The sequence below is a fragment of the Pagrus major genome, chromosome 9 (genome assembly GCF_040436345.1).
Source record: "Pagrus major chromosome 9, Pma_NU_1.0".
Lineage (NCBI taxonomy): Eukaryota > Metazoa > Chordata > Actinopteri > Spariformes > Sparidae > Pagrus > Pagrus major.
Window position 1 is genome coordinate 31,111,730 of NC_133223.1, and position 15,293 is coordinate 31,127,022.

Sequence of the window (15,293 nt, forward strand, 5' to 3'; positions counted from 1 at the left end):
ATTTTTTGTCTAAAAATTTAGTTTTTTTTCCTAAAAATTTAGATTTTTTTTCCTAAAAATTCAGATTTTTTTTCCTAAAAATTCAGATTTTTTTTCCTAAAAATTTAGATTTTTTTTCCAGGGGGGAAAAAAATCTGGCAAAACATTTTTCTAATTTTCTTTTTTAAAAAAAATATTTTTCCTTTTCATGTGAGTAACTGGTACTGAGTGGGAAAACAATCTGATAGAAGAAAGGACATCTTCTAGAAGAAAAATAATTCAGATGTTTTTTTCTAAAAAAATCAGATTTTATGTCTAAAAATTTAGTTTTTTTGTCTAAACACTCAGATTTTTGTCTAAAAATTCAGATTCTTTTCCTAAAAATTCAGATTTTTTTTTCTAGGAGGAAAAAAATCTGGCAAACATTTTTTCTAATTTTCCTTTTTATAGATTTCCTTTTCATGTGTGAAACTGGTACTGAGTGGGAAAACAATCTGATAAGGAGGAAAGAGATCTTCTAGAAGAAAAATGATTCAGATTTTTTTGTCTAAAAATTCAGATTTTTTGTCTAAAAATTCAGATTTTTTTTCCTAAAAATTCAGATTTTTTTTCCTAAAAATTTAGATTTTTTTTCCAGGGGGGAAAAAAATCTGGCAAAACATTTTTCTAATTTTCTTTTTTAAAAAAAATATTTTTCCTTTTCATGTGAGTAACTGGTACTGAGTGGGAAAACAATCTGATAGAAGAAAGGACATCTTCTAGAAGAAAAATAATTCAGATGTTTTTTTCTAAAAAAATCAGATTTTATGTCTAAAAATTTAGTTTTTTTGTCTAAACACTCAGATTTTTGTCTAAAAATTCAGATTCTTTTCCTAAAAATTCAGATTTTTTTTTCTAGGAGGAAAAAAATCTGGCAAACATTTTTTCTAATTTTCCTTTTTATAGATTTCCTTTTCATGTGTGAAACTGGTACTGAGTGGGAAAACAATCTGATAAGGAGGAAAGAGATCTTCTAGAAGAAAAATGATTCAGATTTTTTTGTCTAAAAATTCAGATTTTTTGTCTAAAAATTCAGATTTTTTCCCCTAAAAATTCAGATTTTTTTTCCTAAAAATTCAGATTTTTTTCCTAAAAATTCAAGGTTTTTTTTCCAGGGGGAAAAAAATCTGGCAAACATTTTTTCTAATTTTCCTTTTTATAGATTTCCTTTTCATGTGTGAAACTGGTACTGAGTGGGAAAACAATCTGATAAGGAGGAAAGAGATCTTCTAGAAGAAAAATGATTCAGATTTTTTGTCTAAAAATTCAGATTTTTTTCCCTAAAAATTCAGATTTTTTTCCCTAAAAATTCAGATTTTTTCCCCTAAAAATTCAGATTTTTTTTCCTAAAAATTCAGATTTTTTTTCCTAAAAATTCAGATTTTTTTTTCCAGGGGGAAAAAATCTGGCAAAACATTTTTCTAATTTTCTTTTTTAAAAAAAATATTTTTCCCTTTCATGTGAGTAACTGGTACTGAGTGGGAAAACAATCTGATAGAAGAAAGGACATCTTCTAGAAGAAAAATAATTCAGATGTTTTTTTCTAAAAATTCAGAATTTTTTCCTCTAAAAATGTAGATTTTTTTTCCAGGGGGAAAAAAATCTGGCAAACATTTTTTCTAATTTTCCTTTTTATAGATTTCCTTTTCATGTGAGTAACTGGTACTGAGTGGGAAAACAATCTGATAGAAGAAAGGACATCTTCTAGAAGAAAAATAATTCAGATGTTTTTTTCTAAAAAAATCAGATTTTATGTCTAAAAATTTAGTTTTTTTGTCTAAACACTCAGATTTTTGTCTAAAAATTCAGATTCTTTTCCTAAAAATTCAGATTTTTTTTTCTAGGAGGAAAAAAATCTGGCAAACATTTTTTCTAATTTTCCTTTTTATAGATTTCCTTTTCATGTGTGAAACTGGTACTGAGTGGGAAAACAATCTGATAAGGAGGAAAGAGATCTTCTAGAAGAAAAATGATTCAGATTTTTTCCCCTAAAAATTCAGATTTTTTTTCCTAAAAATTCAGATTTTTTTTCCTAAAAATTCAGATTTTTTTTCCTAAAAATTCAAGGTTTTTTTTCCAGGGGGAAAAAAATCTGGCAAACATTTTTTCTAATTTTCCTTTTTATAGATTTCCTTTTCATGTGTGAAACTGGTACTGAGTGGGAAAACAATCTGATAAGGAGGAAAGAGATCTTCTAGAAGAAAAATGATTCAGATTTTTTGTCTAAAAATTCAGATTTTTTGTCTAAAAATTCAGATTTTTTTCCCTAAAAATTCAGATTTTTTTCCCCTAAAAATTCAGATTTTTTTTCCTAAAAATTCAGATTTTTTTTCCCAGGGGGAAAAAATCTGGCAAAACATTTTTCTAATTTTCTTTTTTAAAAAAAATATTTTTCCCTTTCATGTGAGTAACTGGTACTGAGTGGGAAAACAATCTGATAGGAGGAAAGACATCTTCTACAAGAAAAATAATTCAGATGTTTTTTTCTAAAAATTCAGAATTTTTTCCTCTAAAAATGTAGATTTTTTTTCCAGGGGGAAAAAAATCTGGCAAACATTTTTTCTAATTTTCCTTTTTATAGATTTCCTTTTCATGTGTGAAACTGGTACTGAGTAGGAAAACAATCTGATAGGAGGAAGGACATCTTCTAGAAGAAAAATAATTCTGATTTTTTGTCTAAAAATTCAGATTTTTTTCCCTAAAAATTTAGATTTGTTTTCCAGGGGGGAAAAAATCTGGCAAAACATTTTTCTAATTTTCTTTTTTTTTAAAAATATTTTTCCTTTTCATGTGAGTAACTGGTACTGAGTGGGAAAACAATCTGATAGAAGAAAGGACATCTTCTAGAAGAAAAATAATTCAGATGTTTTTTTCTAAAAAAATCAGATTTTGTCTAAAAATTTAGATTTTTTGTCTAAAAATTTAGTTTTTTTGTCTAAAAACTCAGATTTTTGTCTAAAAATTCAGATTCTTTTTTCTAGGAGGAAAAAAGTTCTGGCAAAAAAAAATTATCCTCGATTTCACATAAGACTGGACTCTGCCTGATGATCTCTGTCTCTCAGAGCTTTTCACTCTTTCTTCTGGACATCAGCCTTCAAAATTCAACACAGATCAGTGAACCCGATGAACCTGAGCAACTCGAGGATCAATCCCACAACCTCAAATCTTGGAGGCTGCATCTGTATGCACTGAGCTACTCAGTCAGACATGTTGACAGGATGTTTCTTGGAGTTTTTTTTTTTCTAAAAACTAAGATTTTTTTTTCTAGGAGGAAAAAATTCTGGCAAAAAATGTATGTAAAATGATAGGAGGAGAGACATCTTCTAGAAGAAAAATAATTCAGATGTTTTTTTCCTAAAAATTCAGATTTTTTGTCTAAAAATTTAGTTTTTTTGACCAAAAAGTCAGATTTTTTGTCTAAAAATTCAGATTTTTTTTCCTAAAAATTTAGATTTTTTTCCTAAAAATTCAGATTTTTTTTCCTAAAAATTCAGATTTTTTTTCCTAAAAATTCAGATTCTTTTCCTAAAAATTCAGATTTTTTTTTCTAGGAGGAAAAAAATCTGGCAAACATTTTTTCTAATTTTCCTTTTTTAAAAAAAATATTTTTCCTTTTCATGTGAGTAACTGGTATTGAGTGGGAAAACAATCTGATAGAAGAAAGGACATCTTCTAGAAGAAAAATAATTCAGATGTTTTTTTCCTAAAAATTCTGATTTTATGTCTAAAAATTCAGATTTTTTTTCCTAAAAATTCAGATTTTTTTTTCTAGGAGGAAAAAAATCTGGCAAACATTTTTTCTAATTTTCCTTTTTATAGATTTCCTTTTCATGTGTGAAACTGGTACTGAGTGGGAAAACAATCTGATAAGGAGGAAAGAGATCTTCTAGAAGAAAAATGATTCAGATTTTTTGTCTAAAAATTCAGATTTTTTGTCTAAAAATTCAGATTTTTTTCCCTAAAAATTCAGATTTTTTCCCCTAAAAATTCAGATTTTTTTTCCTAAAAATTCAGATTTTTTTTTCCAGGGGGAAAAAATCTGGCAAAACATTTTTCTAATTTTCTTTTTTAAAAAAAATATTTTTCCCTTTCATGTGAGTAACTGGTACTGAGTGGGAAAACAATCTGATAGGAGGAAAGACATCTTCTACAAGAAAAATAATTCAGATGTTTTTTTCTAAAAATTCAGAATTTTTTCCTCTAAAAATGTAGATTTTTTTTCCAGGGGGAAAAAAATCTGGCAAACATTTTTTCTAATTTTCCTTTTTATAGATTTCCTTTTCATGTGTGAAACTGGTACTGAGTAGGAAAACAATCTGATAGGAGGAAGGACATCTTCTAGAAGAAAAATAATTCTGATTTTTTGTCTAAAAATTCAGATTTTTTTCCCTAAAAATTTAGATTTGTTTTCCAGGGGGGAAAAAATCTGGCAAAACATTTTTCTAATTTTCTTTTTTTTTAAAAATATTTTTCCTTTTCATGTGAGTAACTGGTACTGAGTGGGAAAACAATCTGATAGAAGAAAGGACATCTTCTAGAAGAAAAATAATTCAGATGTTTTTTTCTAAAAAAATCAGATTTTGTCTAAAAATTTAGATTTTTTGTCTAAAAATTTAGTTTTTTTGTCTAAAAACTCAGATTTTTGTCTAAAAATTCAGATTCTTTTTTCTAGGAGGAAAAAAGTTCTGGCAAAAAAAAATTATCCTCGATTTCACATAAGACTGGACTCTGCCTGATGATCTCTGTCTCTCAGAGCTTTTCACTCTTTCTTCTGGACATCAGCCTTCAAAATTCAACACAGATCAGTGAACCCGATGAACCTGAGCAACTCGAGGATCAATCCAACAACCTCAAATCTTGGAGGCTGCATCTGTATGCACTGAGCTACTCAGTCAGACATGTTGACAGGATGTTTCTTGGAGTTTTTTTTTTTCTAAAAACTAAGATTTTTTTTTCTAGGAGGAAAAAATTCTGGCAAAAAATGTATGTAAAATGATAGGAGGAGAGACATCTTCTAGAAGAAAAATAATTCAGATGTTTTTTTCCTAAAAATTCAGATTTTTTGTCTAAAAATTTAGTTTTTTTGACTAAAAACTCAGATTTTTTGTCTAAAAATTCAGATTTTTTTTCCTAAAAATTTAGATTTTTTTCCTAAAAATTCAGATTTTTTTTCCTAAAAATTCAGATTTTTTTTCCTAAAAATTCAGATTCTTTTCCTAAAAATTCAGATTTTTTTTTTCTAGGAGGAAAAAAATCTGGCAAACATTTTTTCTAATTTTCCTTTTTTAAAAAAAATATTTTTCCTTTTCATGTGAGTAACTGGTATTGAGTGGGAAAACAATCTGATAGAAGAAAGGACATCTTCTAGAAGAAAAATAATTCAGATGTTTTTTTCTAAAAAATTCTGATTTTATGTCTAAAAATTTAGATTTTTTGTCTAAAAATTTAGATTTTTTTATCTAAAAATTCAGATTTTTTCCCTAAAAATTTAGATTTTTTTTCCAGGGGGAAAAAAAATCTGGCAAACATTTTTTCTAATTTTCCTTTTTATAGATTTCCTTTTCATGTGTGAAACTGGTACTGAGTGGGAAAACAATCTGATAGAAGAAAGAACATCTTCTAGAAGAAAAATAATTCAGATGTTTTTTTCTAAAAATTCAGAATTTTTTGTCTAAAAATTCAGAATTTTTTGTCTAAAAATTCAGATTTTTTTTCCTAAAAATTTAGATTTCTTTTTTCCAGGGGGAAAATAATCTGGCAAAAGATTTTTCCAATTTTCTTTTTTTTATATATATATATTTTTCCTTTTCATGTGAGTAACTGGTACTGAGTGGGAAAACAATCTGATAGGAGGAAGGACATCTTCTACAAGAAAAATAATTCAGATTTTTTGTCTAAAAATTCAGATTTTTTGTCTAAAAATTCAGATTTTTTTTTCTAGGAGGAAAAAAATTCTGGCAAAAAAATGTATAATCTTCTTTATAGATTTCCTTTTCATGTGAGTAAGTGGTACTGAGTGGGAAAACAATCTTTCAGAAGAATAAAACCATCACGTCAGTGAGAAGGTAGTCGAAGTCAGGAGACGGTTTAGCCTAGAAACTATCATAAAGGAGCAGTTAGGCAGCACATTTTCTGCCTAAACAAACTAAACAGACAAACTCTCTTTGTTTTCATGACTGAATAAACAAACTGGCCTTAAAGGACAACACAGTTTGATACGGTTTTACTTTGTTTATATGTGGTGGACCCTGCCACCTTCCTACCTTCAAACAGTGTTCTGGCACCTTATTTTCCTGAGAACAGCTTGTTGATTCAGTTATCGAAAACAAGTTTGAATTATGTTCTCATTAATATTGTCAATATTAAAATTGCCCAAAAATATCTCCCTTAAAAAATAATCCTCGGTTTACCAAATGAGAAAAAATAAATCACTTAAAAAAAAAAAAAAATCTTTCAGGAGAATATTTTTTTTTTTTTTAACAGTGATTTTTTTCCCCATTTGGTAAACCGAGTGACAAAAAATGTTCTTTCTTTCAGGTCAAAAAATCATGTGTGAAGCCGTTTTTTTTTTTTTCTGGGAGAAACTTTTTTTTTTCGGTTTCCCACATGACAATAAAATGTTTCTCCTGAAATGTGTTTGCTTTCTTTCTGCTAAAATGTCAAAAGTCAAATGTTTTTGCTTTCTTTAAAAAATGGGAGCATGCTAACACCAATATATCAGCCTGTGTAGGAACCAACGTGATGACAGAAATAAATGAAAGCCATCGTGGAAGCAGGACGTCGTACTGGAATATCAGCTACAGGTTTATGCTGAAGCCCTGAGGGGCAGTGAGGGTTTCTTTCTCAGGTGACACGTTCTCTAAGTCTGATCCAAAATGTCTTCTCCCATGTGTTTAATAATAAAAAAAAGTTTTGCCTGGATAATCTAAGTTCCTTAATTGTTTTTTTTAAAATCTGTGAAATCAGGTGGAAGTAAATTCTCAGGATATTTTTTTCCACGTGTGAAAAGTGAAAGAAAATGTCAGCCGTTTTGTTTTTCTTGGGTGAAACAGTGAAAAACATTTTCAGGAGGTTGTTTTTATTTGTGTGTGAATCCTAGTAAAAAATGTGGAATAAAAAAATTCTTGTAAAACCAAGTGAATCATTTTTTCCAGGAGTCAAAAAATGTTGAAAAATGTTCGAAAACAAGTGGAAAAAAGTTTTTTCACAATATTTTTTTTTCTCTGTTTGTTTTCTTATTTCAGCCTTGAGAGGCTGCGGAGCACCACTACCCCATTTCCAGGGTAGTTTAGTGTTTATGCAACAATAAAATATTTTTATTGTTCTTTTTTTTTGCCAGTTTCACACATGAAAAGAAAAACTGTTTTTCTCCTGAAAAAAAAAAAAAAAAAAATCACACGGTTTTACACATGAAGAAAAAACCATATTCTCCTGAAAAATACCTGTTTTTCAAAACTTTTTTACACATGGGAGAAAAAAAATTCTCCTTGAAGAAAATGAAAAAAAAAACATAATCAGTTTAACACATAAAAACATTTTCACTCAAGCTTGAAAAAAAAACAAAAAAAACTTTGGTGCAAAACATTTTTTTTCACTTGGTTTCCCACACAGGAAAAATGTTTCTCCCGAGCCACTTTAAAAACGCAGTAGAGTGGACACATTAAGTAGCAGAAAACACTCCTTAAGTGTCCTCAAGTACAGTGCTCGAGTAAATCAAATCAAATCCAAATAAATTTTATTTATATAGCCCAAAATCACAATCACATTCCCTCAGTGGGCTTTACGATCTGTACAGTGAACGACATCCTCTGTCCTTAGACCCTCGATTCAAGTGAGGAAAAAAAAAAAAAAGATGGAACAAACAACAAACCGAACAGAACAACAAAATCACAGTTTACAAGTTGCATTGACAGAATATCTGGTACAAATTATAACATATGTAAAGTGTGTGGATCCAGGAGACGACTGAGCAGGACGAGGCATCGCCGAGTGATGCCCGAGCCACACGACCTCCTCTCCACCGTGGTGACCTGGAAGAGGACAGGCCAGATGAGATGTAAATGTACTTAGTTACATTCGACTGAAATATGCATCCAAACCTGACAAGAAAAACAGTGGCCGAGTTTCTACTCTGAGCGTTCCATTTAATGACTACTTAAAGGGATAGTTACAAAATATACATGCTTTTTAGGTGGGCCTTCTTGTAGGTGGCTAAAATACGTCTTGCTGTCGGTACCATTTACAGCAGTACAATGATCTGCTTCCTGTTGGTGCTACGTGCTGCTTCTCCACACGGGCCGAGCTGACGGTCATCTACTGCAGGTAACACACTGAGTAGGGATAAGCACCTCATACAACCTCACATCAGAAGACCCCAACTATCACTTTAACAAAAAAAAGGAACGAGCGAACCAAAACTAAGAGGCTTCATTCACAGGTTTAACACTGTAACATCCAAAAAGGAGACTTTGATGAGCTGCACACAATCACTTTACTATCAGCAGTTCTGGTACGTAACATCCCCAAAAACCATCAGTGTTTTTTTATTCCTTACACCTGTCTGTCTGTACAGGTTTGATGCTTTCTGCATGTATTCAAAGCTAAACACATCTTGACTGGCTGTACTTAACACACACAGACATGAGATAGACATCAGTCTTCTTATCTCACCAACATAAATCAAGCAAATAAGTGTATTTCCCCAAACTGCTCTGCATTAAAGTGACAGTGGATCTATCCTGCTGGGAGCGAGCTGAGCACAAATGGAGAAGCCTCTCACTCGAAAAAATAACTTAACATTCAATGAAACCACATCACTTACTGACAATCCCAGAACACTTTGCTTCTGCTCGCCTCAGTCTTTATGTATTAACTGGAATAAAAGTCATCTCATGAGATGTGAATTGTCGTCTCTAAAGATTACCCATGACAACAGATTTAACATTTGTTTTATATTTCAGCAGCAACAGAAAGAACAATGAGGACAACAAAGCAAATTTGACTCCACAGAAACAAAATCCTCCAGCACATTTACAGTGACACTGATCACTGTCTTTGTAAAAATAAATTAACTTGCAGCAAACCAGTTTCACTAACAAGCTGGGAGGATGTCAGAAGTTCATCCCTGACTTTGAAAACATCCGCTGAGACATACCAAATAGAGATCTACTATAATAAGCGGACAGTGTGGTAAGATTGTTTTCTCAAACGTCAACACGTCTGGAAAGTATTCACGCGTCAGACAAACTGACAGACGGCGATAACTGCTGACGAGCAGATTAAATTCTGGCTTGAGCGAGAAAATACACAAATATCTGTTGTGACACTCAAACAGAACGGAGCAGCGTTGTGGAGCCACAGAAGGTGATAAAGAGTATTTTATCGACCCGTCACATCCACGCAGGTTATTCTGGCTGATTCAGACCTTTTCTCAGGTTCAGACTGAGCTGATCGCTGCAAAGGAAAGAAGAGTCATGGTAATGTCAAACATGTTTCTTTTGTAACCATACGAAATAGGTCGAATCAGCTAAAATACTTAAAATAAAACATTTAAAAAGCCTTTAAATCAGAGATACAGTAGACTGTAATCATTCTTGCTATGCTTGCATATAAAGTTGTCAATGTCCCCGACAACGTCTGTAGTCTCAGTTAGACACTTGTTTTTAAGACACACCAGAGCTTTATAATTAAATTGTGGGTCATTTAATGATGTATTTTATGTTGTAGAACAAAATGTGTAAATATCTTCAGCCTGTTGTAACCACAGATCTTATTTCAGACATTAAACTGAAGACTCATTCAAAAAAACTCACCGACGTTGAGACGAGGGAACCGGAAGTGCAAAAATGCCCGACTTCCGGGTTCGAGGACTACAAACTACTCTATTAACTGACTTGCGGATCACTGTCTGTCAGTTTGTTTCAACATTTGTTTACGAGACACCAGTAAGTCCTTTGAAGGGAAACTCGGGACGCTCTGTCCGTGTTTGTGGCGACAAAAACCGGATATTTTTGACGGGAAGTCGGGCCATCTTGAGCCGTGTTAATGGCGGCAAACTCGGGTGTTTTAAACGGGAACTCGGGACATCTACAGCAGTGTTTGTAGCGACCAAAACAGGAAGCTGTGTTTAGCTAATAGCTAACTGTTGTTCTCACCCAAACCGAGTGGTTGTTGTGCTTAAACCAAACCCTTAGTGACGAGAGAAAACTGGACTCTAAGAAGTAAACTTTGACATGAAGCTACTCACCATCACACTGCCTCTGCGCCCGGACACTCAGCGCATGCGTCGTGTGAGGTACAGGTTGATTGGCAGTGGACCAAACCACTGTGAGGCATATAAAGGGGGGGAACCGATCTTTAAAAACGCATATTTTTTCGTCTTTAATGAGTGTTTTCAAAGGAAATTATTATTATAGGTTAAAATTATGTACGTATATGTTTTTTTACTGATATAGGTTACCAAAAATATCTCTGTTGATGCCAGAAAGGGGGTTCTGAATCTCCCTGTCTCCCCCCGTGATTTCCACTTATGTATATATAGTGAGCCGAAGTGAGCCTCTTCCGGTTTCCCTCATGGGACCTTATTTCAGAAAACCTTTGTATGTTAGTGAATGAAGAGACAAATAATGTATTGATCCTGTTTGAATTGTGTCCTGAATCACACATATGATGGTTGTCAATTTAAAAGATAATTTTCCAAGTCAAAAAAGTGTCAGTTTGCCATCAAACGAATGAAATATCAGACTACTATCAGATACGTCATTATAAAGACTTCACAGCCAACAGTCTCGTTAGTGACGTTGTCTTGTTGAATTTCACCAAAACCCGTCACTTAAACATTGTAGAGCTGCTCCTGTATATTAGCAGCTCACACTACTGACCAACTCTCCTTTCACACAACTGCAGTTGTTAATATGAGCAGATTTATTGTGATTTTCATCTTTTTTAGCACCTTTTCTGAGTCCAGTTGGCTCCATGTTGGTGTTGGTGATGTGTTGAGTGAGACGATGTAGTTCACTGAGCACTTTAACACTAAACTACATGATATTTTACTTAAATTATGACAAATTGAGACTTGATTGACTTGGAAAGTGATTTTAAATTGACTTACATCATATGTGTGGTTCTTGGAACAATTAAAGCTTTTTGTTTTAAAGTTTTTCTAAAATAAGGTCCCGTGGGGTCCACCGGAAAGGGGCTTGACTCCGGCTCTCTATATCCTAAAAACAGCTAAAAACACCAAGAAATGTTAACAAATGGGATGAAATTAATTTGTAATGTCATATTCTTTCTCCACCGTTATTAAACCTGCTTTGAAGACCGTTTTAAAAGACTTCTTTTCATCTGAGCCCTTGTGTCCCCACCACTTTCCAACAAAAAGGGATGCTCTTAGAGTCAGGCCTATTCAAATGGTTTCCACATTTAAAAAAAGAAAGGGAAAAAAAGAGGCTGTTAATTATGTCTGGACCATCTACACTTCCTGGTTTTGATGTCGGGTCCAATTAAATAGTCCTGTCATAAGTTGAGTACACTGAAGCAAGTCACTACAGGTTGTACATGACTGTATGATGAATAAAACTTTGAACTTGAAAACTTAGACCATACTGCTGTTCCTTTTGAAGAGTTTTGTCTCAACTCAGATGTTTTTTTTTCTCTCAAAACACAAAAGAAGCTTCTCATAGAACGAAAATCTATCAAAGTGTGGATAACAGGCTGATCTGCACTGATGAAAAACACCTACATTAACTCCGGTCCTTCAGATCCTGCAGATGTAAGAGTTCCTGTCCTTCAGCAGAGTCACCATCTGCTCGACCACAGAGGCCTGTGAGTGATTAATGCACGCGGACAGGCAGTGTTGAGGCAGCGATGATCACTCTGAACAAGTGGAGTTGTTAATGTGGGTGTAAAGCCATAACAGACTACCTCTCCTCTTTAATGTGAGTCCCAAGGTGAAGAGACAAATACAGCATTTAATTGAAAAGTTGGATGATCAATCCTGCAAACAAACATGGCTGATGTGCTCTAAATACCAGCGAAACTTGTTCTAAGTGCTGTATCGTAGGCAACTGGACGTGTTTCAGTTTGTTGAAGACGTTTCACCTCTCATCCAAGAGGCTTCTTCAGTTCCAACTAGCTGGAGGGGAGTGTGTGGGAGTGTCCTCACAGAGTCGTTAAGGACACGTGTGAGCTCTGAGTTTCAGAGTCGTTAGGGCCACTTGGGCCGTCATTGACCCAACCGGCCTTCATGTGGGTTGCTAGTGCTAGGTGAGCCCAGGTGTGAATGGTTGTTAAGCTGTCTGGGGAGAGAACTCAGTACTGCATTGTAGGTGGGTGTCCAAGTCCAGTTGCCTATGATACAACACTGACTGAGAACCTTCATCAACAGCAAAACTTGTTTGTTTTTCATATTTTTTTATTTTATTTATAATCATCACTAGAGGACAATCACAATAACCCCAAAACCTCAACCCTGCCCTTTCCCTTTTTTTTTAAACAGCAAAAAGAACAAGAACAAGCATTACAAAATCCATCCTAAGAAGAAAATCAACAGCTGGAAGGAAAACAAAACCTGAAAAGAAACAAACAAATAAAAAGAAGTACAAGACATCCAGGTCAAATCAATCCATCCCCATAGACTAAACTATCTATGAGATCTGACGTCTCAAAAATATATTTATATACACACTCTGCTGTATTGTACTGTACAAAATGTGGCAACACTTGACACATTCCCTGTAGACATGCAAACACCTTACTGACACTGGAAAATTGTCCATCTTAGTAGTTTTGGTAACACGTTTGTTTTACAGGTCTGCAAATTTCAGGGAAAGAAAGTGGAAATGACCGAGCAACATATTTGAGATTTCTTTGAAATTATCTTCAAATTACAACAATAATTCCCCCAAAATGTATCGAAAATGACCCCAATATTATATTATTTCCTGCAGAAGCTAGTTTGAAATTAAGCTGCAACAACTCGAACATATTATTTCCTCCGTTCTTCCGTGATAAGAAGTTGAATTTTATTTGTTTTCTCACGATTGACGAGTTATTTATGTCATTATCCTGCAATAACAAGTGTTGTTCTCCAGAGATAACGAGATCATTTCCTCAAGATCTCAAGAAAATGAGCAAAACAAAAAATTGCTTCCTCTTATTCCTTATAGCTTAATGTCTATTAGATCAGCATGCATACATAGCATCTTAACAGGTGTAGCAACTGATTGAAGCTGAAAACGTCAGAAAAAGTAGTACCCATTATTAACGGCAACAATTCATGAAAAGGTTTGCTTTAAAACTCCCGAACCCAGCTCACAGAATGTGTGTATGTAATGGTCCACTCTCATGAATCTTATTAAGTCTTTTTCTCCTGAATAATTATCTCGTTATCTTGGGAAAACAACAGCTGATATTCTGTGATAATGATATAAATAACTCGTGATCTCAAGAAAACAAATTTAACTTGTTATCACGGAGAAAACGGAGAAATATGTTTGACCCGTGAGCCTTTCGGGCTTCCGTAGGTTAGACAGAAACCAGCTAGAAAATTAAAATGGCATGATGAGCAGAAGTTAAGAAAATTGCCAGAAATTACCATCTATTTATAAAGTGTTTATTGAAAATAGCAGAAATAGTTTTATTAAATACGGCTGAGACAATTTTCAATAAATTCTGTGGTAATTATTGGGGTCATTTCAAAGTATCTGTCTTGGTAATCACCACCTACTCACCATGAACGCTGCAGACCTGTAAAAAGTTAGGTGTTAGCATTATTTCTTTCTTGAAGTAAAAGGAAAACCCAGAAGTAGAGAAAATGTCTCTTGAGTCGGGTGGAGACGTTCTGCAAAAAATCATCTCGCACCTTTGTGGAGATTCAATTTTTAAGAAAGCTGAGATTTTTAAGAAAAACGAGATCAAATGACGTATTAAGATGGAGAACTTTTGCAGCGTGGCCTGAAACTGGAATTACTGTATGGCCGATATCTTCACATATAATTCATAACTTATTCATGACCATACAGCTGACATAGTGTACTAAACTGACTGCAATGCTGTGTCTCGAGGACCTGAGTTGACATAGGTTAACATGACACTGCTAATGGATGACTACCACTGCCAGCAAGTAATATTACAGTATGTTGAACCTCATAAGGCATTGTACATGTCTACACAAGACCCCTGTACAATAAAGTGTGACCTATAAAGACTGTTTTTCATTTAGGGTGGGCGATGGCGGAGGATTTCAGCGGGAAATAGCACTTATCCAGGATCGACTCGGTCGCGGTGAAGTCGCGTGACTAAACATTTTTGCGCGGATGGCCGGAGCATTTCCTTGTGCAACGATACAACAACCAAAGGAGAGGTGAGATCAAAAGTGTACATCTGTGTTCTTTTTCTCCCCAAGTGCTACCACAAAGGAGACTAACATGGCATAATGAGTGAAGCCGAGAGGGTTAAAAAGAACCATGCACTTGGTACGTGTGGATGACTGCAGCCAACCGGAGAGCCTGCAGGAGATGGAGGCGGTCGTCCGTGCGCTTTGATGAGAAACAGAGCGTCCCATAACTGAAATGACTTTATGCTAAAGGGCGGTTCCCCGTCTCAAGTCCCGGCAAGTGTCACTGTCGTGTCCTTCAGTTATCTTATTCAACACATTTACACACACAGTCAAACACTGGAGTGCTCACACACACACACACACACACACACACACACAGGCGCACACACACTTTAAGAGCATTAGCAGCTCTGACCCAGTCTCCATGTCCGGCTAAACACTTGGTCCAAAACGCGAAAGGCCTTGACGGATTTTCAGCTAAATTCTTCAAGCTCTGCCAAAGGTCTGACCCTCGAAGCCGCCCTCCCGCCTACTCCTCCTCCTCCTCTTCGTCATCAGGCAGCGGTAGTAACTCCTCCTTCAGACACTCCCTGTAGAAGCTGGTCAGTGTGGCGTAGAGGTGCTGGCGACTCTGCTGAGACAGGAAGTGGCCCTCGTCTGGGTAGATCTGATGGGGTAAAAAGGGAAGTGAATTAGCAGAGAGAGGTTTGTAGACACGCTGGGTCGGCTGACAGAAAGCTTCTGTACAAATAACCACCTTTTGTACCTGACAAAATAATTCAGGGGCTGGAAAATGGGATCGTACCTGCTGCTGTGTTCCTCACTAACTGTACTGATACTACCACTGGAAGGCTGGCAGGAAGTAAATACTCACTGACTAGATTATGTCTCTGTGATACAGAGTGATTCAGCAAAGTTTGAGACGTTCTTTTTAAAA

General features: G+C 34.4%; 1 protein-coding gene across 3 annotated transcripts in view; it reads right to left on the reverse strand.

The window, feature by feature from the left end:
• Nucleotides 1-14,885: 14,885 nt before the first annotated feature.
• LOC141002309 (inactive dipeptidyl peptidase 10-like) overlaps nucleotides 14,886-15,293 on the reverse strand; it is a 79,619-nt gene continuing 79,211 nt past the window's right edge. For all 3 annotated transcript variants that reach the window (XM_073473600.1, XM_073473599.1, XM_073473598.1), the window contains one exon: nucleotides 14,886-15,023. In XM_073473600.1, coding sequence (XP_073329701.1) covers nucleotides 14,886-15,023 — 138 coding nt within the window. The remainder of the gene's footprint in view (nucleotides 15,024-15,293) is intronic.